The sequence below is a fragment of the Manihot esculenta genome, chromosome 13, assembly GCF_001659605.2.
Source record: "Manihot esculenta cultivar AM560-2 chromosome 13, M.esculenta_v8, whole genome shotgun sequence".
Lineage (NCBI taxonomy): Eukaryota > Viridiplantae > Streptophyta > Magnoliopsida > Malpighiales > Euphorbiaceae > Manihot > Manihot esculenta.
The window spans coordinates 35,729,479-35,756,781 of record NC_035173.2 but is presented as its reverse complement, the minus strand read 5'-3'; the positions used below and the strand labels follow the sequence as shown (position 1 = coordinate 35,756,781).

Here is a 27,303-nt window from a genome sequence, read left to right as displayed (position 1 = left end):
TAAGATAACAGGAAGTTCCTAACAGACACTCGCCCATGAATGATCCATAAAAGTAGGCGAATTCTACAATACACTTATCACATGCTAAGACTAAGACTTCAGGGCAAACAAGTTAAATTAATCGGATTTAGATTTCAAATTATTTAAATACTTACACTCTTAATCAGAAAACTCGAATTTAAATTTAAAAAGAAAAAGTATTATGAGGAGTGAATATTAGTCTAAGAGTTAGAATTTTTGTTGATTGAAGTTTGGTTGGTTGATAGTTCCCATTAAAATTCTATACATTTAGAGATTGGATATGGATGGAAGATAGACTTCCATCTTAAAAATGGTGCTTGTATTTTTTAAAAGGTGAAAAGAGATGGAAGAGAAGAATATATCTAAGACACGTAAAGGCAATAGCCTTATATGACAAACATTTACGAAAAAATAAAAGCAAAAAATTTTTATTTTTTTTTATTAGACATTTTAAACTTATTTTAAATTAATCGAAATAATAAATTTTTAAAAATTGTTGTATTATGGATGACGTAGGAGAAGACAATACTGAGGATAATTGAATTGAATATTGTTCATATTTTGATTTCTGTTCCTAAAATTCGGCTAATTGACGCTACTTTTAGTTATTTTGTTTTTATTGTAATTTGTATTACATTTATTTATTTATGATAATTATTAATAAAATAATATTTATTAAATAAGTGCCTTGCTTTAGTTTTTAATATTATATTCGGTTTTTATTGACTTTTTAAGTTATTAATGATTTAATTATTAAATACAAACTCATTATCAACATCAAAATATAAGAAATAAATTGATAGTTAATACTAAGATTATTTATAGAAATAGATAACAGAGAAAAAAAAAACAAGAATTTTATCAAGTTGCTATCACTTGTTTAGATGATAATGGTATTTTATTAAATGAGATGGCGAAATGAGTTAGGAGTTACTTTTCTTTGGCAATAGAAACTTGTGTGATTCTTGAGACTTTTCTATTAGTTTTAACTAGAAGTTCACGCTTGTTTATTTATTTTTTAATATAAAAATTCTCTACTTAGTGCTGATTGAGTCTAATAGTATAAATGAATCAAATTATTCGTGAATTATTTGAGATTCAGCTCAATAAAAATTCGATTGGACTCGACACGGTTTTTAAATGAGTCAAGTTGAAACTTAATTTTTAGATTTTTTTAGTAAATGAGTCTAGTTTGAACTCTATAGTACTCGACTCGTTAAAACTTATGAGTTCGGCTCGTTTTTGAGTTTATAAGCATGTTCGCAAATAATTTCGTTAAATAAACTTATATTAATATCATAAGAGTATTAAACTCAAATCCTACTTATATTTTTATGAGACAAACATAAATTTTCTAAAGGTCAACTCTACATAATTTAATTATACTCTTAAAATTTATAGATTGAATTGTTAAAATTTAAAAATTTATTTTTATAAATATGCAAACTAATTTATATATATATTTATTTAATTAAAATTATTAAATTTAAAATTTATTAATTTTAAAATAAAATTTATTATATATATAAAAAATTAAACTATTCATGAACCATTCAAAATTAAATTAAATAAAAATTTAACCCGTTTAATTTGTATACTAAACGTATTAAACTTTAATTTATTAATATTTAATTTGAATTTAAAAAAGTAAAGTTTAAATTTAAAAAAATTTTAAAAAATTAAATTTAAACTCTTCAAAAATTATTCAATTTAATTTATTTACGCTTCTAACTTGGCCTATATTTTTCATTCTATAAAAATTATAATAATTATTACTATTATTACAGTTTTACAATCTCAATTGCCAATAAAATAATAAAATTATTATATAGTGACTAAAGATTGTGGCTGGTTCTTATTTTATAATTTTTATTACATTTTTAATACTCATATAATAAAATGTATAATTATTATGTAGATAAAAAATTAATAAAAAAATTATATGAAAATGCACGTATTTAATTAATAAAAAAATAAATTTATTTTACATAAATTTCATCATAATTTTAGGTAATAATATATTATTTATAGATTAGCGGAAGACTTTTTCAAACCGACGATCTCATCTCACAGGGCGGCTCAGTTAAGGCATATCCAAACGAAAATTTGGTATAAATTGTTGAGGCCAAGCCCAACCACTTTTTTTTTGGAAGTAAAAAATTTGTTGTTTTATACATTAAAAATACATTTATATAAAAATAAATAATAAATAATAAATATTATCTCCGTCATATAAAGATTGTGATTAAAAATTTTAAAATAATATTTTTATAACTTTTTATTAGTTTAGATAAATAAATTTTAAATTATAAATATTATGGGATAGAACTGGTATTTTAAACAAGATTACTCTTCATATAAAAGGAATTTTGTCTCTATCCCGATCAAATAGTTGGTGGGTTTTAATCAAATTACCAAATTAAAAATTAAATGTTTCCTTAATTTCTTTTCTTTCTTTCTTTCTTTCTTTCTTACGGTAAAATCCGCACCGACTATTGCTTTCTTTCTTTATTTACATGGAGAGAGCGTTAAAGTTTCATATATATCTCATCTCCAAATTGTGACCCCATATTTAATTTTATATATATATATAAATTAGAGATAAAAATATAATTAAAAAGAAATTAAATATTATATTTTATGAAAAAACGAAGAAAAGGGGAAGCTGGGTATTGTCTACACATAGCAATCTGCATTGTGTGCTGAAGTGTTAGAGGCTGACACCTACTCCTTTTTGCATGTTCATCCCAAATGCTGTGAAGCCACGCATCCCCCTCTCCCCTTCCCATACCTCTCCTCTCCTCTCCCTTTCTCTCTCTATATATATTTTTTAACAATAATCATTCACATATATATATATAGGCTCTTTGTTCCCTTCTCTAACAGCACTTCTCTCATGTCCTCTCTCATCTAAATTTACCATTTTTGTATCTCCCCATCTTTTTTTCCTTCTTGTTTTCTTGATAATTTCTCTCTTCTTATTGCAAAAATGAGCACCATTTGTGCTGATCAACACAAGCTTTACCACTCCCACCAACTCTTCTCTTCTTCTTCCTCCAAGAAAACCTTCAAAGACCTTGATATCCCTCCCAGAAAACAACACCTCACCAAGAAATCCCTCCAAGAATCTCCTGATACTATGTCCACTAATTGCTCAAATCTCCAAAAGTTCCTGCCTTTTAATGACGCCATTAATGGTGATCATGATCATGATTATGCTCATGCTCATGCTTATGGCAAGGTGGCTGATGGGGATTTGGATCCTTACTCTTCTGATCATTTCCGGATGTTTGAGTTTAAGGTTCGCCGCTGCACTCGTAGCCGTAGTCATGACTGGACTGACTGCCCTTTTGCCCATCCTGGTGAAAAGGCTCGCCGGAGAGACCCTAGGAAGTATCACTACTCCGGTGAAGTTTGTCCTGAGTTTAGACGCGGCGCTTGCAACCGCGGAGATGCCTGTGAGTTTGCTCATGGTGTTTTTGAGTGCTGGCTTCACCCTTCTCGTTATAGAACTGAAGCTTGCAAGGACGGTAAGAACTGCAAGCGAAAGGTTTGTTTTTTCGCTCACTCTCCTCGTCAACTTCGTATTCTTCCCGAGGTTTCTTGTCATGCTGTGAAATACGATAAAAGCTTGATCTTACCTTGTTCTTCTGTTAACCATGGTCATTGCTGCTGCTTCGCTTGTCATTCTGTGATTTCTTCTCCTACTTCTACTTTACTGGGTATGTCCCATATGTCGCCGCCATTGTCTCCGTCGTTATCACCGCCTCTATCACCGGTGAAACAGCAGTCAATAAGTGGGTTGTCTCCAATTTCTCGATACAATGATCGTTTGAGCAAGCTTAGGTCTGGATTTATGAGCTATAAAGACGTTCTTACAGAGCTAATGGAGGCCATGAATTTTAATGATGAAGCACCAGCTTCTTCACCGATTTCTTTCTCTGCAGCCAATAACAGAAAAACTAACAGTACTCCATGGATGGATTCTTCTTCTTCTTTCAATGGCGAAGATTATCATCATCAGCAACAGTTGATTCTTTCACCTTCAACCCCAAACCCTCGTGGGTCAAGGAATTTTTTGAGTGGAGATTGTTCAAGCAAGGGATTTAATATTGATGAACAGATGAATAACAATGATGATAATAAGAATGGAGGTGGTGATCCTGATCTTGGATGGGTGAATGAGCTCTTGATGTAGAAGATGAACGACTGGTTCAGAATTAATGTGTACATAAAGAGAAGCACCAGCCGTATATATAAAAAATCTACCATTATATATATGAGATTTGGTGTATAAATTATGGGTATTATTGTTTTTTTTTTCTTATTTTCATGCAAGACTATTGTGTTAATTTTCTTTTTAGATCAAGTTGTTTAATTTTAGATGAATTTTGCCTCTTCTTGAAGAAGAGAATGATGTGTATTTGTTCAAGTAATTGTCTTTTGATGATGTAGTTGAATTTAAGCAAGTGTTTATGAAAATTATCTACTTTTGTTAGAAACCCTAATTGAAGGATTGGCAACTTTGCCTATTGGGTATATTTCCTGGTTTTGGTACATGATTTTTGGTGTGTAAAAACTATTAACAAATTAGCATGTAATTTGCTAGATTGTTATTTAAATTTTTATAAAATAATAAAATTATTTTAAATAACGGTTAATTTGAGTTTGAGTATGCATGTCAGATATCAATTGATGTGTGAAATTATTGAATTTTAATTAAAACATATGAGTTAGTTTCTGCTGGGGAAAAATCAACCGCTTTCATACAGTAGTTGAATTGGGCATAAGTTTGAAAGAAGGCAAGTAAATATTTGATGAGGACATTAATGTATTGACAAAGACATTGGGATTGGGGGTGTAATAATCCCATGATCCAACAACTCCTGCCCTTCATCAATGGAGCATAGGACCATTCAAGTACATCTTTATATAGTGATGTGGATTCCAGCATTTATCCACTAATTATCTATAGAGAATTTATGCAAAATAATTTGTATTTATTTATTAATTTTAAAATAAATATATTAATTAAATCAATATTAGCCCATTTTGAATCATATAAATTGATTACTCATTGTAAATTTGAAATATAAATCAAAATAGATTGTGAAAATTTGGATGGACATACAATTTGAGAACTCTTAACCTATCCAAGTTTTTATAGGAAAGCTAGCTAGTGATGTGAAATTTTATAGATGTAGGCAACATTATGAGGGGATACACCATCATTTCTCATTACTAAATTTGGCTTCAAATCCATTTGCTTTTCTCAATGTCTTCAACCTTACGTTCTAACCAAAAGAAAAAATAGAGCATGGAAGAAAGATAAAGCTCCAACTCTCACTACAAAACTTAATATACATATTAATTTGAAGAGGTAATTTTGATATATATAAAATTTCGAGCTTAAAGCTCAATAATAAGAAGATTAAATTCAGAAAAATAAGATATATTAGAAAAAAAATTGCCTCTGTATTTTTTAAGAAAGAAAATTCGTGAAAAGCGTAATTGTCGAGTAAGAAATTAGTGATTGCACTTTCTTTACTATAAACATGAATATTGCATAACAAATAAATGGAGACATTTGGACTTGAGACTTCAATATCTTCCTAAAAACGATGGTAATATGTAGAAAGAGCCATGATTAATGAAGGCATGTGGAGTGGGAGAGATGAAGAAAATGAAGATGAATGAAGAAAAAGGAACTGAAATGATGTATAAGATAGCATATTAAGTTGTTTCCTAGGAGGGCTACTTATCTGAAAGACAGCTAAGATGGTAGGGAAAGGAGGCATGAGGGTGTGTTTGGAATGATTCTTAACTGTTTGTTTGTTTGTTTCTTTGGCTTGATGGATGTGGGAGTGTGGGGGCAATGCAATGGAGGGATTAGGTGGTGATGGCCACCCACATACTCACAAGAAATGGTGTGGGAGTGGGGGGAGCAGCCCATGCTAAAATGACCCTTAATAGGGGAGGGAGGGCTTCCCCACCTGCCTATGACCTTCTTCATTTGCTTTGGTGAGGGGTCACATTTTTCATTTCATTTATTGAAAATTTAATGCTATTCATGGGACAATTGCCCCATACTTTGTAATGCTTGCAACTCCCTATAACTTCACCTAAGGTATGGTTCACACATGTGAATTGCTACATTTTCAAGTCTTTGATTTGGACAGATTATTACATAGATTGGAAAAAATGTGAGATACTTCTATACATATTTGGACTTTATTTATTATCAAATTACTTCACATTATTTATAATTTTACATATAAAAAGATTAAAATACAATTAAAAAATAAAATTGCATATTTATTTATAATTAATATTGAAGCAATTATAGGCAAAAATGCGAATCTATACTAACAAATTGCAAATTTTAAATTGTTAAAACTGTTATTTCGATATATTATTATTTACAACACAATTCACACATCTCCAAATTTATCTTGAAGTTCAGCTACAATTATCCTAAAGTTGGGATATGCAATCCAAAATTAGAATATTTGATATAATTGCTTGTTAGAGAAAAAGCTGGTCTAATGGATCTTAAAAAATCAAACTGCAAAAAAATGTTCTAAACCTTTTTTTTAAAATTAATTTAAGCTTGAAAAAAGGTTTAACAGGGTATATTTGAATAAAGCAGTTTCAAACTCAATCTCAAACAAACTTAAAAGACTCAAATTCTCTTCCCTTCATATGAATGAACACATGGTTAATTTATTCAAAGCCTTCCTATTTGTGCTCAACACATTTTTAAAGATATACATATTACAATTGTTCTGAGTAAGGGAAAAAAAAAATTGGAAGTGGTCATTAAGTGTAAATAAATTGTAAGGGACGGAAAAAAGTTGCATCCTTTACAATCCTAAGACAACTATTCAGCAAAATGCAGAACTATAAAGGACTTGTACCAATCAACTATGCCGCCTATACACTTCTTTGCATGCCAATTAACAAGAGGTAGAGCTCAGTTATCCTTGCAATTTCTTGAGTAGCTCGAAGAAGACAATCTGGATGGAGACTGAAAGAAATCAAACGGAGTTCCTGATCCGAAGGATCTTCTAGTGTTTGGAGAATCTAATAATAGAGGTTCGTAAACCGAACTTCTGTTCTTGGTTTGAGTAATTGATAATGGAGAAACTTCTTTCTCCAATGATCTTGGTTGTGGCTCGATATTTCCCAGAGACAGTATTGGTCCACCCAAACGTTCAGCCTGCTGGAGTGTGTTTATTTTACTGGGTCTATATGTGTAGCGGAAATACTTCAGAGCTAGTATTGGACCCATTCCCGCTGCAACTACGAGCTGCAAAGAATTGATCAATGGGTTGTTTTCGGCACGCAATTCAGTGGGAGGTGTTCTAGGAATGTTAATCAAGGGGCTATAACAAGAATAATGCAAAAAAAGGTCTAAGTGATACTTACAAATACAGTTATCCAGTAAGATGGTTGCGTGCATAGCCGGAACATTATCATATACATCCCTGACGATGGAATAGCACTAACAATCCAGTTGATTGCATAAAATGCAATTAAGTTGCCCCATATGGCTAGATGTTGTAATATTGTAAAGGAGCTGCAGGCAATGACCGAATAGACAGTTAACGTCTATTGCTATTTTCAGATACCAATTTAATTTCAACTATGCCTTGATCCAAGTATCCATTGCAATTTGTTATAAATCAAAAGGAGGCTCACTAGATTATTCCAGCCAAAAGTTCATTTCATTCTCCTGTTGAAAGCTTCTAACAGATTAAAAATAAAAAAAAAAGGAAAGAGATGGAAGCTTACTTGGTCTCTAATGTTACAACAAAAGCCTGCAACCATATACATCCAGAAAGTGCCACCATTGCAACCTCCTCCATTTCACTTTTTTCATAGGCATACGCATTTATACTGATTATAAATACAACAAATGCCTGAAATCGTTAAGTATCAATGGACAAGAAAAGGAGACACATTAGTACACAACCAAGGAAATCTATAGGTAAAACTGGAACTTATATCAAAGAACTAAGTTCATCTCAAGTAGCATTAAAACATTACACAGTGATTTCTAAGTTCTAGCACTTGTAAACTCAAGAGCTCATCATTTTAGACCTTAGCAACTTGCATATCTGTATACATTTCCGCATTTAGAGCAGTTAAGCATAGTATAATTGACAATAATACCCTTATACGATACCCTTTTGACTGTCAATACGCATTGGGCAAAATGAAAAGGAAAAAAGAATATGATGATGAAAGGAAGAGGAAAGGAAAAAAAAAAAAGACGAAGATAAAGAGTGTGAAGACAAGGCAGGGATTCTCAGGTGAAATTGGAAGCAGCCGGTAGCATGCTCATCACCAAAGTACACTAGTAGATTAAGCAACCATAGGAGCTAGAAACAGAGAGGAGAATGAAGTTTTTTCCAGCAATTAATGACAATTGCAGTAACATTTGGAAAATAACTAGTGGATTTTCCTTCAGCAATTGTTTGGCACCTACAGCATCACTTTGATAATCACCAGAGAAGGAGATAAACATTGATGATGACCATATGATGACCATACTTTTCAAGCTTCAGAACTTGCAAACCATTGAGCTTATCAGCACATGACTGGCATAAGCATGCTCAGTAGCTCAAGATGAGCTCAGGGGTGGGATTGAAATCACCAATTGTCGATGGTGGTCAATGGCCAACAAAAGGGGTAAGAGCAAGTATCCTAAGAACACCCTGATTTTTTTTTTGTCCTTCCTAAGTATAATCTTTGGATATATTGTATGTACATGGGTTGTGTGTCTCGTGAAAACATAGTTCATTTATGGTAAAGAAAATCATTGTTGAAGAGCTAGGAAACACTTGCTTTACAGTTGTGGTGTAGGTTTTGAAAAGTTTTTCCATTTATGTCTTTTGTTTATTTCTTGTAGGAAGATTGAAATTGGAAAATCGATTGAAATTGGAAAATCAATGTCTCTATTATTGACTTTTCTTAGGATAAATTTTGTTGCTTTTACATTATTGATTTCAAACTTTTGGACAAATTTTCTTGCTTGCTTTTTGTTTGTTTGCAATGACATGAATTCAGGAAATATTTTGAGTTTGGTTCTTGATTTCTTAGTTATGTTGTTCATAAGTTATTTGGATAGAGGGAGAGAGTGAGAGAGAGAGATCATGTTTGTGTTGAAAGCCATGGCCTAACTAGGAAAGAAAACCAGCCAAACCCATACCGACTGAAAACCTGCGTCTGATTTTGGCCAAAACTGGATTTTTCCCTTCTAAATAATTAACTACAAAAATGAACATCAGATTTGATTAAAACCAGAATAGAAAGAATAATTTTTAACAGTTTTAAGCATTAAGGAATAAGGACTAAATCATTGGATTTTTCAAACAGCACAGACAAATTTGTGTATTTTGCTTAACCTCAAGTACATTTTGGAAAATACCCAGAAAGATTTATCCCCCTAAGATATATCACCTGCCAGAACAAAAGAAGAAAGCCTGAACTGTTATATATCACCAGTAAATCTTTTCTTTTAACCTAAGCACATGAATTTTCAATCACGTATTCACGTAAGATTGAAATTTGATGATAATTAGCTGGTTTTCAAATTAGGTACATGACTTCTGTCTCTAAATGTCGATTACAAGAAAATGCACAACCGAGTTCAATAAACATGTGAAAAGAGGCAATTACACAAAAAAGATGGTACTCACATGGAACAGAGATCGACCAAACCATCCTGCAAACGTGCTTGGGTTAAGAAGCCTGTGTAAATAATGATTGTTAGTTCAACAAACATAGAGCAACAGAAACTACAATCTTCATGTGAACAGAAAGCCATGCTAGTCAACATCCCTATGAAACCCACTAACTAAAAAGACCCGGAAGGAAAAATGTCACAAGTAGCATATATAAACATACCTTCCTGCTTGGCAATAGAATAGAATTTGAGGATGCTGCATTACCGTTTCTTCACTAAGATCTTTGTCAAGTACACTAACTAGAACAGGTATGCTAGTATAGAAAACGTTATAAGCCATCAAGCTAACAGAATTGAAAAGACTGGTCCCAGAAACACCTGAAATAAAAGAAAAACTGAACATATATGCTAATTTTAGTATAGAGCAAAGGAGACCAAAAGTATATCCAATTCATGATGTCTATCATGCTAATTAATTGATAACCAAGATAAAGAGAGAATAAAATAAGGAACAAAATATGGAAACTCACAAGATTTGTATGAAACATATCAGTAGGGATTTATAAAAAGAATATTGAGACAGAAATGCTGTTCGGTTATATGAATACCGCCCATGGACTAGTATCAGTCTTTTCAGAAACCTGAACTCTGCAAATAAAAGACATGCAGCCAAAAAGGTCAAACACAAAAATTTAACTTAAAGCCAAAGAGGATAGCATATGATACTAAAAAATTTTAAAACATCTTGATTATTTTTCACTGTTGACTGAAAAGTCCTATAATTAACCAATGTTTTAAGATTTTTGCACAATTTTTCATCTATCCCGAGTCGGACCATTTAGGCTGTCATGATAAACATATCCTCTATAGAACAACTGCATTTTCCTCTCAAAGCAAACATTCAACTTTCTTTTCAGTTTTCAGCTCCCCAAAGAAAGAAGGCAGGCAAGATCAGGCCTGAGAATATGCTGGTGAACAAAATTCCCAAGTTGAAGTAGCTGACATAGACTTATTGCTCAAAAAGCTAGTCCCTTTGTACAGTTCAATGCTTATAACATTTATGAACCTCAATTGCCCTAAAAAATAAATCATGGCTCTTTATGCTCCAAAATTTTCTATAACAAGAAATGTTCCTGAAATAAAAATAAATTTTATTGGTGTCTAATATCTAGGGGTAATAGGTGAAGGTAATTTGAATCAGTAAATCATCTAAACACTATAGGTAGTCTTTTAGAATCTGGGCCAAGGAAGCAGCATTGTTTTTTCTTTGCAAACACAAAGCAACATTAAATTCCAGAATCACACGAAAAATAAATGCAACTACACCAGTTGCAGCAACAAATGTTTCACTTTCTTAAAGAGGCAAGCTTTGGACTTTGGAGCAAATTCTCCTCATAAGAGCATCACAAATAAGAATGATATAATAGTAGAGTTTCAATAACTGCACTTAATAACACATGGCATATGCAGATGTAAAACAACTTACTTCCAATACTATAATCAGCCGCTCGTGCTGCTTGCAGTCCTTCTCTCCCACTAATGCCAACTCCAATATCAGCTTGTTGTATCATTCTCACATCATTTCCACCATCTCCAATAGCCAGTGTTCTATAGTCACATGATTTCAAGAGCTCCACAAGCTGCAAAAATACGTATCATACACCTCAAATCAGTCTTACTTTAATGGACTATATTAATATGGTCAATTATTTGAAGCTGAAGAAATCTATACTTCTTTAAAGGACTGGTGACACTCATTGTACAAATTAAATACATGTATAATATAGACCAGAAACCTTTTACAACTCTTTCCTGCGGTATAATTTTGAAGACGAAATTTATTCCTTAAAAAATTACAAACTTCTATCGAGCCAAGTGCATCACATCATCGCACGCACAGCATAACACAAAAGCTTTGTGCCTGCCTTTATATTCTGAACCCCACCCCCACCCCAAGACTTTTATTAACAATGAAGCATTCGAACATCAGTTACAATCAGAAATATAAAATCTATAAATTAATTACATGGAAGTAACATGATTGATTCCCCAACGCTCAACTTAATCTGTACAATACTAGAACTTGCACCCCATGTTACAAACCTATTAAAAAAAGTCTTGAGATCTCTAATATGTCACGAAATTGAAACCCAGTTATTCTGCATTAAAGTGTGCAAGCAAATACCACATGCATTTCTATATTCATGGACACTTGTCTACTAATTCTGTTTGTTTCACACTTTTTCTTTGCTATAGATTCAAGAACAAGAAACACTCCAGTATGAAAGAAGAGTCAACGACCTGATCATATGCATATTACATTCTCCAGAACAAACAAGAAAATTATTGTCAGTTGCTACTACATAATTTTCACTTCTTTAAGCTCTACATCCAAACATTAGAGAGAGAATAACCAATTCATATCTGAACCTCTCCCCTCTCTTCAAACCCCCAACATAGCATCTTTTGGTCCTTCTGTTATTCTCCTTTAGAGATATATATTAAGCAAAGATAGCGAAAGCATACAATGAAAATTCTGAGATAGGTTACAGAACCAACACTGAACTAGTTCTACTTTATCCTTCCATATCTGGTAGGTTTTGAAGAGAGATAACTCATCCCTGGACAAATAGATCTACAGTAAAGAATTTTTATTCTTTAAAAAATAAGTAAATAAATAAAAACAGTTCACCTCTCCATCCGGAACAAGAATTCCTTTGAATGCCATGTATTAGACCTACTTTTCATTTTCTCTTTATATTCAAAACTCGGCCACAATTTACAAATACATAAGACAACTAACCATGCAAAGAAAAGGATTTGACAATCAATTTTTCTCAATATAAATTTGAGTTGACAATGCAAATTAGGGAAATGCAAGTGGAAGACCAACATTACAAACTTAATCCAAGCAACCTGAGCTTTTTGTGATGGCGTGACGCGACAACATATTGCAGTCCTTGACAATATTGCCAATTCAGTAAAAGCTTTTCGATAATGCTTCAATAAGATTTCCAGGGCCCAGCCATCAACAACAAATGCCACATCCTGGGAACAAATTGCAATTCTTTAGAAATAAAATGATTCTCGAAATTTTAAAAATGTCCTTAGCGCAGCTCATTTCCGATCAACAAAAGAAATACTTGGATGCTCATTCTTGAGTGACCATTTTTCCTGGTTGGCTGGTATATGCATACCTTTTCTTTTAGAAGGTTTATTTCCAAGTCATACAGAAAACAGTGATTCACATTTAATTTAACAGAACGGAGAATGCTGAATTTGGAAAAAGATGCATTGGATATGTGAATCAAGGAAACCAGATTTGATTTGCAAATGAATAAGTGTTTTAGCTATACCTTTGGTTCCGAAGTTGTTATCCTCATTGTAAGTAAAACTCTCTCCAAACTTCTAGAAATTTCATCTTCAGTTTTGCCGTCAATTAATAGAAGTTGACCTTTTGGCTCTGTCAAGAAAAGAGAAAAAGGAAATGCAAGAGTTAGCAGTCCATAAAATTAGATTTACAAGGAAAATAATGACAAGCAGATGAAGCAATTTATTGAATGTAGCCAATGCATAAAAGTCATTTATATCCATGTGAGCATGTTATGCAGGTAGATAGATGGAAAGGAGAGCGGCTAGATGTAAAATATGCATAATTGAGCCAGTCAAGCCTTGTAATATAGATCTTGAGACTTGATGCTTCAGAAAGGAAAATGCTAATCTCCCATATTCAGCATATTTTTGGAACAATTGAACAAAAACAGGTGTTAGAGAATGAATGAAAATGGAATCACTCAACCTGGTGAAATAAAATTGCATGAAAGAGCAATTTGTATGGCAGTATTCTGCTTATCTCCAGTTAACATCCAAAAATTTATTCCTGCTTTCCTAAGTGTTTCAATTGTTTCTGGAACACCATCCTGTAAATATACCCCAAAAAATTAAAGATAAACTCAGCATCCAAAAGCTAAAAGCCATAACATGGGGTGGATTTCAGTGACCCAACTATGAAAAATATTCACCTGCAGGCGATCTTCTATTGCAGTAACTCCAAGAACTTCAAGATCATGTTCTAATCTCTGGCAGACTTCAGCTATTCTCCACTGAATGAAATAGTAAAAGATACTATTCAGGCGTATACATCACCAAAGCTTAACTGGTGCAAATGGATAAAGAAAAAGGACAAGATCATTGAGATGAAGTGTACCCTTACCTCCCTATCAACCAACGTACTACTGGCCTCTCTAAACATCAAATGCCACTCATTATATTCATCCTCTTTTAATTCCCGCCAGGCCAGGCATAATGTCCGCAGCCCCAATTGGGCATACTGTTCTACAGCTTCACTAAATGTTCTTGTTTGTCGTCCTGGAGTTGGTTGGTAACTTGGTATGTTAACAGATATTCAAGCAATTGACACAATAGCAGAGATCTACTGTAGTCATTAACTCATTATTGCTTGTTATTCTTGTTTCTATCCACAAGATGCAACTTGTACTCTACATATGAATACATTAAATGAACATCCCCAGCCGTTAATATTCACAGACTACCAACAGAAGATTTTCTATTTCCATTTGATAGTTCATATTGTCATAATTAGAATTTGAGAATAGGAAAATAAGAGTTCAATGGGTCTCTACTGTTTCGGTGGAAAAAACCATGGTAACTTTATGAGAAATAAAAGATTATCATGGAAACCAATAATCCTGGTCAGAACGAAGCAAACTCACACCTTAATAAGCAACCAAATAAAAAAGGCCATGTTTCAGATCTTGAGGCCAAGGAACTGGCAAGCTATGAAGTTCTCAGACTTAAATGACTTTAACATAGATTAAACTGAGAAAAGAACAGCAACGCCAGGAACAAAACCATATTTGAGCTGACTCTTTCAAAGAATTATTATTCAGAGTTTGCACAAGTAAAAATAACAATGGCATTATCTAAGAATAGGTTTACAAAAAAAAATCATTTCTTCTTGGTACGTCATTATTAGGTCAAACCAAGATGTATCTGAAAGGTAGGAACAATCCCTCCTGTTTCACTCAGATTCTATTCAGTTCTGAGATGGGCCTATTGCTCTGAGGTCTGCCACATCAACCAGGACTAGTAATCCTATTTACAAGTTACAACTGAAGAAAGAAGAATGAAACTTGTAAAGATACTTCTTTTTCTTAAACATTTCTCCCTATTTGAATTTGAAGAACAAATTCAAAATATCGCGTCAGGTGTTGCATACTGCATCTAGGGGCATAAACAATAACTAAATCAAATGCGAAGTTCATATTTGGAAAATCGTTTTATTAATGCATTTTTAGTATTTTTTCCAAATATCTCTGGACAAGCAACAAGTAGCTTTAATTCATCAGGTCACCTGCAGCAGCATAAGGAAGAATTGCTTCATCCGCTCCTTTTGATAAAAGGATGATCTTTCTAGTTTGGCAATCTCTGACCACAACTGACATCCTTTTCCTGTCAGAAGTGAACTCCAGAGTCTCCAACACCTCATAATGAAATACAGAAGCATTAAATCTGATCTCTGTCCACCATAAGAATTAACAAAATTCATGTCATTTTCATCACATGCAGTTTAAGAGCCATCGTGATAACAAAATGCAGAAAATCTATTACCAAGAACGTTTCCACTTTTATTGACAAAAACCATATTCAACTTAGCAGCTGCTTGAACAAGAGCATCCTCATCCTGAGACTGTGCTTTGTATAAGATTGCTCCAATTTTGCTGCAAGCAACAAAGGAAAGGTGTCAGATGTAAGATCTGTATATACTATTGAGCATCTACCCCGGTTTGAACTTTGAAATTGACGGCAAAACATCAAGACAGCAAAAACTCTGAGAATAATTTTTAGAGTTCAAAACTTATTTAAAAGAGAGGAATAGACACCTTTGGACAGGTATAACAGTATTACATATTGCCATAACTGTAAGAAACCGAATAACATCAGGAGATCCACTAGCAACAGCATTGATCAGCCGGGCATCTGTGAAACAAAGGAAGATTAGAAGCAAAATTCTAATATCCGCATTCTAAAAATGGTATCAGCACATTAAAGAAAAAGAATAATATGAACAAATTTAAATCGCATGTACTGATGATAAGAATCACAAACAATATCAAGCCCTTTTAAAATGGCACATTCAAATCCTTAATTCAAAATAAGGTTTTAAAAACCTAAAAAAGGGCAAGAAGTCTTTTGGTCAATTATCATTTTTGGAAAGCAAATTAATGCTAGGATTCAATTATTTTAGCTTAAAAGAGAGGTCATTTTGACAGAAATGAAAATCATGAGAGCTACTAGAGATTCTTAATTGGCAGAGGCAGACTTAGTGTATCAGGTTACTGTAGACTATGCTCATAAAATCCTTCAATATTACAAAAACACGTAATCTATATTTAGTTACCCTTGAATATGTGGATGATGAGATGGATAAATATCCAACTTATTTTTGATTCTCCTTCAATTATAGATAATATGAAATGTAACTCATTGCTTAGTCGACAGCCAAGTGGTGGCCTAAGTTACCCATGAATTTCTCTAATAAATAAAGAGTAAATGCACTCGGTTTACTTTTCAATTGTTCAAAAAAATGAAACGCAGATTAATGTATCACTTCAAAATTTATCGCAAACATATGAAAGCTAATATAAAATCACTTGAATCGAATTCCATTAATAGAATATAATTGAATTACAAAAAGAAGTTTGCCAAACAAGATGAAAAGGAAATTCAAAATGAGGATAGGTGGTCAAAGTGCAATACCTATATGAATGATAAGATAATGATTAAATCCAAACATCAAAAAAAGAAAAAAGAAGATCATTAGTGAGTGTGTTTGTATTTGTGTGTGTGTGTGTGTGTGTGTGTATGTGAGTGTGAGAGAGAGAGAGACCAACCTTTCAAAGCATTCCCACTCTCATTCCCATAGAAAATGCCATTGATACAGCATCTTCTAAACACCATTTTATTCTCAGTGAGAGTTCCAGTTTTGTCAGTCAAAATGTACTCAACTTGTCCCAGGTCCTCACTAATTGCTGTGCTGCCACATACAATGAATGCCTCTTCAAAATATACTCAAAATAACTTGATCTTCATACTCATTTCAAAAGCAGTTCTTTTAGTCAAACTCTCAACTTACTTTGTTGCATGGGATGAACAGCCAGTTTCATGATCAATCATCTCAGCATCCCAATCAATAAATTTTGCATATAAGCTCTTCACAAGATCCAGAGATACCTGCAACAGAAAAGAAGTTCAAAGATTTAAAATCAGACTAATGGCAATCAATTAAACCTAAAAGTAAGATCATCATAAACCATACTAATCAATTGATCATATTGCCTCTTTAAGATGAATAAAGTGACAAAATTTGAATACCTAAACCTAACGGTCAGTAAATAGGTATCAATTTTAGTTCTTATTCTTACCTTTGGTATCCCACATCAGTCAAAGAATTCATATTTACATAACAAAAACACTAAGCTGTTGCTTCATTAGTCTGTCAGTAGTTCATGTAAGACTGATTTCAGAAGGGCCATATTAGGTATTCCAAAACTTAAATTATGAGCTAGAAGATGTCTACCATAACACTTTCTTAAAGTCTCAAAAGACCACAGATACTTCTCGAAACACCACAGATTGGGTTTTGTAGACATCTACAACTAAAGAGACTTGAACCTAATTAACTAGTTAGATTTTATTTTCTTCCTAGGATCTCATTTTCCTTATCTGGAGAGTGGAATGATTCCTTGTCCCCTTAGTAACTCCACCTGGACAAAATTTTCTTCCAATCCCATTCAATTTAAAAATAACAATAACAATAATCTAAAGCATGTAAAAAAAAAATTGCTTTCACCATATATGCCAAATCACTAAAACAACCAAGTCAGCAATTTAAAAAAAAAATTGATATTAGGGAATGCATAACTTACCTTAATAGATATGGGTATCATGATGGAACATAGTAACTCAAATCTTAGAGGGATAACCAGTAGTTCGTACCATGGACCTTCATTTGGATATAGGACATACCATTTCTACAAAAATAAAAGCTAAAACTTCATATAAGATCAAATCCATAACTGCTCAATAAGCACATGATCCAAAAAAAAAAAATTCAAACATAAATTCAACTCGGTTAATGTGGAAGTATTCTAAGTTGACAAGTCCAACAAACCTTTCTTGCTTCTGTGTCCTTCCACACATTCCCAGCTATACCTAGAACAATAACTACCACTAACTGGAACACAAAAATAGCTCCAGTTAGTTTGTCAATCATGGCATCCATAGCTGTAAGCTTAGGTTCAGGAATACCCCTACTCATACCCAACTTAGTTTCATTGCCTGTAAAAGGAAAAAAAAAATAGAGAGAGAGAACTAACATAAGCGCAACATTGTGAAGACCATCACGTAGATAACAGATCAGAAATTATCACTAGGAAGAATGAAATTATGATTAGGAAAAAAGAAATAGTTCACCAAAAGGGAAGGGGGGTTTAGAACTTAGTGAACAACTAAACCAGGAAGCTAAATAATACAATAACAAAATTCACAGCATACAAGCTAGCGCAAGTTGTGCAACATGATTCAAGAATTGTTCCCAAGTACCAATGACGAAGTGATGGTCCAAAGAACAAGTACACCAGTATTGTCATAGTAATTCTCATAGTATGGCTAGATGAACTACATAACTAACAATAAGTAAAACCAATAGACCAACCTTTTACTTAGATATTCACATAACATGCATGTAGATGTGCTAAAAAAATGCAATCCTAAATATAAGCCCCAACAGCGAAGGTCAGGGTTCTTAGTGCATCCATGCAAATAAGCATATACACAAGCAAAATTATATTTCTACAACTTGCAAGGTTATGTCTATCCATTCATCCATAATTCTATATAAATAAGCAAATTCCCAAGGACAAATATATTTCTACCACTTGCAAGTCCAAGCATAATATACATAAAAAGAATGGTGACCCAATGCAGGAATCAATCCCATATTTGTGGACTCTTGGAAGGGTTGATGTATGCAGCAGTCCCCTGTTTTGCGGAGAAGCTGTTTCCCTGGCTCAAACCTATGATCTTTGGTCATAAGTGAAGCAAATTTACTGTTACACCAAAGTTACCCTCTATGCTAAACACATAAAATTGCACAATAAAACAAACTAGTACATCGGATATTCATGACTATCACACGTCACAAAATATGACTTACCTGTGTAGACAGCCACACCACAAACCCATTCTGTATTTCGCAAGTAGCATGACTGAAGAATTGTGTTTTTTATGGTCAAAGGGCAAACATCATTATCAATAAATGGAGGAAACAAACGCAAATTTGCATCAAATCGCCTAATGTCCTTATCTGGATTTGGACATTCAATAACACCCTGAGGATAGAAGATTTTAACACTGAATCATGACAAATGAAAACTTAAGGCGAAAAATTTACATGACCAATGAATCTTGCCTTGATTTTGTGCAACAACTCAGAATCTATCCCCATGCAAGCAGAGGGTATTACCCTGGTCTTCAGATCAGTTTCACCGTCCAAGGCAGCTGTCTGCAAATCATGTTAGACTATCAGCATCTCAAATGTATGAATAAACAGAAAATTCCGAAAGATGAACATCACAATATTTCACCACAATATAAATATCAAAGGTCCCATTATGTTGAATTCTTAAGAAGAGTAGGACCTCTTGTTTTGCAAGTTAGAAGTAAATTTTTGCAGGAGACTAAGGTATGATGGAAGGGAATCAATTGTAGCACTTCAGCTGAATTACCACGTGCAGGAGAACTTTGACCAAAGTTACAAGTCAAAAATTGTCTAGCTTTACATCATACTTTTACCTAAAGCTAAAACCAAACCAGAACACAATATTTTGGAAACAGAGTATGTCTTAGTTATACAAGTTTGTATTCATGAGCATGATGGAATATGTTATGTGATTGGTATAGTAATGACTGTAGTCTTGCAACATCTTATACTATATGAACTTATAGTTGGAAATATCTAATCTAAACATCACTTGAAAATATGACATCTAGTGCAATCAAAAGTACTCTCGTGGATTATTTCCCATCCAAAGCAAGGACAAAATTAGGATGTAAAATAAGTGAAGAGTATACATAGAGAAAGTACAAATTCAAGGATTTCACTGCTAATTTTAACGTTTGGAAACCTTAAAAGAGTTTAGACTTCAGAAAAAAGATAAAATATCAGAAGCATTATTAAGTATTTTATCAGAATCAAAAGAATCACATTTGTCAACAAGTTGCTGGTATTGTAGCACATGCCAGTTTTAATCCACAAAGCCAATCCACTTTAAGCAAAAACAGGGAAAAGGCTATGCAGTCAAGAATGAAAGAGGACTCGTCCTTTGCAGGAAACTAATGATCCTATGGTTCCAACAAAAGCTAACATTCCAATTTTTTGTTAACCTCCTCTTTCTATTCTATGATTAAAATAAATATTCCATACTATAAATGTAAGGCATTAACAATGCACATTGAAGAACAGAATGTCTAACAAGCTATAGTTACAACTTTGACATTACTAGTATAGAATTGCACATTTACCTCCACATAGCAGACACCTTGATGATCCGAGGTACCAATCAAAACAAGATCACATGGAACTTCATCATTTTCACGAAGCCACACTATGTTACCAACACATATTTCCTGTGCTTGAATCTACAAATGCATACCGCAAAGTCATTAATGAATAAATAAATATAGTGCATAGCTTTAGCAAAGCATGACATATACTTTCAGTTGAAAAAGCCTTACGGAGATGCTAAGCTTTCTATAATCAATACTCAGTTAACTTTTAAGGATGCTTCTCTGATCAGGAATCAACAAATACCCTAAAGCTAACTGAATATTCATCTAATTACTCTCCTAGTAAATTCAGGGACAGGAAAAAAATATAAACCTAAAAAAAAAAAGAGAGAACAAGGTAAAACACTGCCATACATGTTTTTTAGTGCCCTGCCAAACAACCCACACTTCTTTCTCATTTGCTTTCTTGTCTGAGAGATATCTATTATAATCGTCCCAAGCTTCTTTGGTTGCTGATACTGCAAATATAAAAATAAGCGGACCCCAAGTACTGGCAGGGTTTACTGGAGTAATAAGTGACCATAGCTGAAGGCAAGCAATCAATAAGAAATACTGGTTCATGAACCGGCTGAAACCAGCAGAAAACAATTCTTAGTAAGAGCAGATAACAATATATATGCATATATTTACTGATTGCATATGCATAAAAAGAGAATTCACCTGAACTGCTCCCACAAATTTTTGGGGAGAAAATTCAATAAGGTATATTTTCTGTTTGATATGCGATTATCACAGAAAAGTTCTCTTGTTGGCGATTCATCATCATTAATGTATACAAATCGCTTCATTTTTTCGACTTGGAATCAAATGATTCGCAATCAACAGATTCCTAATAAGTTCATCAACAGCTTATTCACAACCTGCAAAAGCATCAACACACAATGACGCAATCACAGAGCGGTTACGAGAAGATTCATAGATGAACATATAAGAGGAAAAACAAATTTAAACAAAAAATCTCCACAATAATTATAAAAAAATGGAAGATTAGGATAATCGTACAATGATTATGATACAAATTGGATCCGAAAATTCCTTAGAATTGTTCGATTTTGATTTATTTTTTGTAATTAGGATTGAAAGAGGGACCGTACCTTAATTTGTTCTTTTTTCTTTTCCATTGCTTTCTGTCTCTTGTCAGGAATAGAGTATTGCGTCTCTGGCTCTCTGCGATCGTTCCTCAACGCTGGAAGCTGGAAGACGAGGAACGGTGTTCAGGTGGGCGCGTCACCAGTGTTTGACTCGTGAGGAAGCCCTAAAAGGCCACTAGATGACGTTGGAAACTTCCTCCTGGTAGGAATACGATCCGTCAATGATTTAGCCATGTCAGCTGGCATCATGCTGACCTGTCAAATATAGCCAATTCTACTCTTTATACGACCTCTCTATTTATTTTAATATATTTTATTGATGAAAATATCACACAAAATTAAGCTATAAATTACTGTGTTATTTTAGTTTTGGAAAGCAAAGATAAGTTGTATAAAAAATAAATGAAAAAATTACTGTTTAATTTTTATAATATGAAAATTTATTAGTTAATATTTTGATTTTGAAAAATATAATAAAATATTTTTAATATTTTAAAAAATTTATTAATTAATTTTTTTATTAATTTTATTATTAAATATTTAACTATTTAATTTTTATGATTTTAAAAAATTTATTAGTTAATTTGATTTTTAAAAATTTTATTAATTAATTTTTGTGTATTATAGACATGTTAAATTTTTTTATAATATTTAATAGATAAAATTAATAAAAATATTAATTAATAAATTTTTTAAAATATTAAAAATAATTTAATATATTTTTTAAAATTGATGAATATTTTACTGTAATATAAAGATTAAATAATAATTTTATTTAAAATAAAATAATTATTTTTTATGATCGCTTAGTTTTTTCATTTTAAGATAAAATCGAATTCAAGAAAACAGTGCCGACTCTAAATCCATGAAATCTTTTTTGAACGATAGGTCCAGCATCTTCGGCCATGATTCAGGCACATGGAGCAGGTCAGGTCGTCTGCGAGTCTAGGTCCCGTAAGAAAAAGTTTAGTCCAATGATATGACATAAGAAATAACAGTATGTTCAATAATTTTATCTGTGCACTGAAAAAATTAAATGAATGTCTTGCATGAAGAGAGGGTCTGATATTTTTATACGTATGAATCCGCGTGACATAGACAAGTGGCATTGTAGTAGAAAGGCCGTTAAGCGTTACTAGCAAATAAATAGACAAGTGATATACCTTCCTCTCCAAACTAAGTTTACATAACTACCGTAAACTCTATTCTATAGATTTCGGAACATCAATTTTAATTTAAATAACAATATTATATTTATAAAAAAACATCTAAATTCATCCATCAACTGAAAGAATATTTTATATGAAACTAAAAGAATAAATAATTTTTTATTTTATATATTATTTTATTTTAAATATATTTGATTTTTTTATTTTAAACAAAAAAATATAATAAAAAATCTATGAAACTAATTTTTTTATAAAATTTTAATTCTAAACAAATGAATATAATTTGCATACGAGTTCAATTTAATAATCTTTAAATTTTAGCTTCTTACTTAAAAAGTAAGTTTAAATAAACAATAAAACAACATAAAAATGGAGAATGAACAAATGTTCAATGAAGAGGGAATAATTTCATAAATGATAAGATAAAAATAAATTAAAATGTTTTGTACAATAAAACAAATAACATAATATCTATTATATTTAAGTATACTATATTTTTAATTAAATTATATTATATTATAAATTTTTAAATTTGTCTCCATCAAATTTATGTATTGTGAGATGTATTGATATGAAATTTCTTTAAAAAAACATTAATGTTTTAAAATAACTTACTTCACGGAAATTTTGAAAAAATATGTACATATAATGGAAAATTTGATGTAAAATAAATTAATTCAGTTGGCTGAAGCCTCATGCTCTCAACTCAAGCACATGCTCGAACAAATTTGGAACAGACGGGCTGGACTCCTGGCAGGCATATGGGTATAAAGTCCAAACTTGACTGGAGGCCCACAGGCCCAAGAGAAATATGAGAAAAGGGTAGCTAAGACATTTCCATGGAGACTGGAGAGAGTCAGAAGGCAAGGGCGGTGCGGTGGGTGGCAGTAGAGTCAATATCACAAAAAGCTGTTTGCTTTTCTTTGCTAGTTGCGACAAACAACTAGAAGAGGAGCCCCGTGACGCGTGGTGCGAAACGGTGCACGTTAGTGCATTTGTGGACCCCACAGCTGAAAAAGGCCGAAGCAAGAAAAGAAATAAATCCTTGGCGGCGTAGCTTTTTGTCTCTGTAGTTTCGACACGTCACAAAACACCCTCGCGGCTTTTCTGCGCCGTACGCATCACTTCACTCGCCGCCACGGCTCCATGCGGTCCCTCACACTACACTTGACCATATCGGTGGCTACCGGTTGCAATAATTTTGAGAACAGTGATTAGTGTTTGGGACTCGCTAATGTTTGGGTTAAGTACGGCAATTAATAGACGTGACGATGTGCCGATTTCGGTTCAGAATTGGCAGTTGAATTTTAAATTATTCATTTATTTTTCATTCTCGTATGATTGATTTCGATGATAACACTAACACATGGATCAACTACTTTATTGAAAGTATTGAATCAAATGCAATCCATATAATGATGGCGGGAATTGGAGCGAAATCTACTCCACAGATTCCGCCGACGTTCTCTGGTGGCCCACCGAAAGCAGCAGGCAGCAGCGGCTCTCAAATTTTAAATTTGCCTCAGCTGCTGCCGCAGTATGTGTGGGCCCAAGACAAACACCAACTTCCAACCACACCATATCAGATCCGTCTCCCATACGATCCATCCTTCTCATCTACCACGAAATTACGCTCATTTTTTTTTAAAAACAAATTGGTTAATTTCTAAAAGTACACGTGCCGGCCAGCCGTACTGACGACATGTTCTCTTCTTTCAACACGGAATTCCTGCTTGGGCCCACTTCCCCTTTGCTTGATTTGATTCGCCTTCGCTGCTTCCTACTCCTTGCTTTTACATCCCCAACTAATTTGCTACGTGTTTTAATTTTCTTTTAATTTCTAATAACTATAAACCAATAAAAACTTTTTTTTAAACAAAAAAGCTTTATTTATTTGATCTTAAAATAATTTGTATTATCATCCTGCATATAGTCCATTTTTCTCCATTTATAAAATCTTTTGGCCGAAAATCTCTAAACAACTCATGAATTTCATTTTATAAGCAGCTTTTATCGCAATTTTCTTTTCAAATAAGTTAAATTTATTCAATGTAAATTTAGATTATACGATCTAATGATAAAAAAAATAAAAAATAAAAAGGTTAATACTAAGCAACATCATGAATAAATTCAGCAGTTAATTGCTGTCAATTGAAAAAAAAAACTTGTAGAATTAACGTAAGCCTACAACAAAAGCAACTCAAAGAGAAAATATAAATATTTCTCTCAGTTGCATTAAAAAAAAAAAAAAAAAAAACTCGATCCTAACTTATTTACATTCAATGATAACCCAGAACTCATCCTAAATTATCATCATCGTAATTAATTTCCTTCTATAATTCTCAAAGATACAGATGATTAGTAATCATAAATGAGTTATTCATCTGAAAAATCAGTTCAATAAATTAGATCAAGCGTCCTCCAATGGAGGCAGATTAAGATCGATGTCTCTCGTTGGTTTGCAGTCCACCACAGATGACGAATCCGAGTCACTCTGACTCCCACTCAACCCACCATTTAACTCCACTCCCACTGGGTCAAACCGGACAGCTGGGAATTGCTGAGTCACAAACTCGGGCCTAACAGTACTCCCGTCAAAAAACCAAACAGGACCCACGACGTTCTGCTGTTGATAAACAAACGGGAACCTTCCCACCACCCCACTCACGGCACCGAGTTTGCTCGTGACTTCACGCACCACCGCCGGAGGACTGGAGGATTCGACTGTGCTACTCTGACTAGGACTCTGGTTATTAACATGGTTAACGACCTTGGTGATGTTGATTGGAATGATTTCGTCAGGCAAAGGGAAGTTAGTCTTAGCTTTAGAACCACGGAACTCACGCGCCGCTTTGTCGTAAGCTCTAGCTGCCTCCTCAGCCGTGTCAAAAGTGCCTAACCAGACCCGACTCTTTTTACCGGGATCACGAATCTCGGCGGCGTAACGGCCCCAAGGCCTCTTTCTAACACCTCTGTAATGCATCTCCTTCTTATCTTTATTGATGCTGCTGCCTTTCTTGAGACCGGCGGTGGCGTTATTCTTCTCCTTGGGAGCCATTTTCGCTAGAATCTATTACGATTTCTTTGCTTGTGTAGAGAGAACGGTGGGGTCTGTACGGTGGTTTTCGAAGAGAGGCGTGGAGCTAGGGCTTTATAGATGAAGTAAACGGAGGGGTTGGGGGAGAAGAATTGTGGGGTCCAGTCAACGAGGGGTTTGACTGAGAGGCGCCGCCCAAGCGATAAGAGCGTGGAGACAAAAATGATAATTTGTCTGGGTTACGTGTCACGCGGTAATATCGAGACAAGCGGCGTTCTCTGCCGGCTTGCCTAACCGGGCCGTTTTATTACGGCTTGACTTTGTCGTCCCACACGCTTCTTCTCAAGAGCGTGCACTAACTTTTGAATTATGTAATTATAGAAAGTTAAATTAGTATAAAATTGTTGCAGCAAAAGGAAAGTAATTTTAAAAACAACCACTATCTATAATTAACATTTCAAAGTTGATGCTTTCAAATATATATTTTTAAAAATTTTTCTGTAAACCTTTATATTATTTTTTAATTTAAAAAGTTATATTAAAATGTTTGTACTATTTAAAAAATTTATTAATAAGTCTTTTCATCATTTTTAATAATTAAATATTATAAATAAATAAATTAATTAATTTTTAATAAAATTGAGACACTAATAAATGAGTTTTTTATAGTATAAAAATTAAATAATAAAATATTTAATAATTAAAATTAATATATATAATGATATTGTAAATATTAGATTGATAACATGACCAGAAGGGAGTTGTACTGTGATTGACTAAAATCTGCAAGAAATAAAATGCGAAGTGATGGTGAATGTCTACGACAATCACTCCGATATTCAAATTAGTATACTGAAAAATAGAGAGAATATAATGAACTATTCAGAACTTAAGTAGTATTAGAGAATAGTATACCTTTATCTCTATGATTTTTCTCTTTTTATATTGTAAGAGAGTGGAGATAAATATAGTATTTTTTGATAATCCGACGATAATATGGCTGACTGCTTGATAAGGGATGTTGCCAATGTAACGACCCGAAAATCGGACCGCTACCGGCGCTAGGATCCGGGTCGACTTAAGGCCGCCGGGACCCGTAGCAAGCCTGACATGCAACCTGTAAACCTGTTTAATCCCATACATGATCAACAATCATACATAAAAATTTAAAACTTTTCTTTCATTCATTTCTCATACGCCAAACTCAATCTGTGCATGTACTAAACATAATCATAAACTTGACCCCTCTATGGGATCTCATCAATGCCCCCAATGGGTGGCAATACATGTGTTGAGTTGGCTAAACATAGACATCCATAAACATTAAGATCATGTATCAAAAGGGATTACAATAACTATGGTCAAGCACACTTCTAAACCTCAATATCATTACATTACATATCCAAACATCATTATACAATCTGTCATGTCCACATTCTAATTATTACAATAACAAGACTTTACTCTTCTTGACTTCTCTGTCTAGCCCGTACCTGCAATCCTGGGGGATTAGGGAAAGGGGTGAGCTACAAGAGCCCAGTGAGCAGAATAATAAAACATTTAAAACATATGATAACATGAAATGCATCACATCACAGCTAATCACATCAAGGATGAATTTGTCACCAATAGTCCCCTACATGG

The 27,303-nt window shown here is 33.2% G+C and overlaps 3 protein-coding genes across 5 annotated transcripts; 1 reads left to right on the top strand and 2 right to left on the bottom strand.

Annotated features, from left to right (window-relative positions):
* The first annotated feature begins 2,713 nt into the window (after positions 1 to 2,713).
* LOC110629753 (zinc finger CCCH domain-containing protein 2) lies at positions 2,714 to 4,529 on the top strand. The gene has a single exon (XM_021776862.2). The coding sequence runs from the start codon at positions 3,011 to 3,013 to the stop codon at positions 4,217 to 4,219; it is 1,209 nt and encodes a 402-aa protein (XP_021632554.1). The 5' UTR covers positions 2,714 to 3,010; the 3' UTR covers positions 4,220 to 4,529.
* Positions 4,530 to 6,724: 2,195 nt separating this feature from the next.
* Positions 6,725 to 21,632, bottom strand: LOC110629684 (phospholipid-transporting ATPase 2). 3 transcript variants are annotated; one of them, XM_021776772.2, is made up of 25 exons: positions 21,455 to 21,628; positions 21,023 to 21,220; positions 20,717 to 20,930; positions 20,318 to 20,434; positions 19,206 to 19,298; positions 18,951 to 19,125; positions 17,907 to 18,073; positions 17,662 to 17,766; positions 16,869 to 16,966; positions 16,627 to 16,769; positions 15,616 to 15,712; positions 15,344 to 15,453; positions 15,087 to 15,251; positions 13,926 to 14,080; positions 13,735 to 13,815; positions 13,512 to 13,632; positions 13,069 to 13,175; positions 12,629 to 12,760; positions 11,199 to 11,352; positions 10,243 to 10,360; positions 9,934 to 10,107; positions 9,726 to 9,777; positions 7,816 to 7,943; positions 7,450 to 7,600; positions 6,725 to 7,330 (listed from the first exon to the last, which is right to left on the bottom strand). In XM_021776772.2, exons 2-25 carry the CDS (start codon positions 21,148 to 21,150, stop codon positions 6,995 to 6,997), a joined length of 3,321 nt encoding a protein of 1,106 aa, XP_021632464.1. In that variant the 5' UTR covers positions 21,151 to 21,220; positions 21,455 to 21,628; the 3' UTR covers positions 6,725 to 6,994. The 3 variants fall into 3 exon arrangements, 2 of the variants coding, with proteins under 2 accessions (XP_021632464.1, XP_043805411.1); XR_002490267.2 differs by lacking the exon at positions 6,725 to 7,330 and having other exon boundaries at positions 7,577 to 7,600; positions 9,934 to 10,090; positions 21,023 to 21,222; positions 21,457 to 21,632; XM_043949476.1 differs by lacking the exons at positions 18,951 to 19,125; positions 20,318 to 20,434; positions 20,717 to 20,930; positions 21,023 to 21,220; positions 21,455 to 21,628 and having other exon boundaries at positions 19,206 to 19,220.
* A 3,095-nt stretch (positions 21,633 to 24,727) lies between these two features.
* Positions 24,728 to 25,759, bottom strand: LOC110629328 (ethylene-responsive transcription factor 9). Its single transcript, XM_021776240.2, has one exon. The coding sequence runs from the start codon at positions 25,678 to 25,680 to the stop codon at positions 25,033 to 25,035; it is 648 nt and encodes a 215-aa protein (XP_021631932.1). The 5' UTR covers positions 25,681 to 25,759; the 3' UTR covers positions 24,728 to 25,032.
* Positions 25,760 to 27,303: the final 1,544 nt, after the last annotated feature.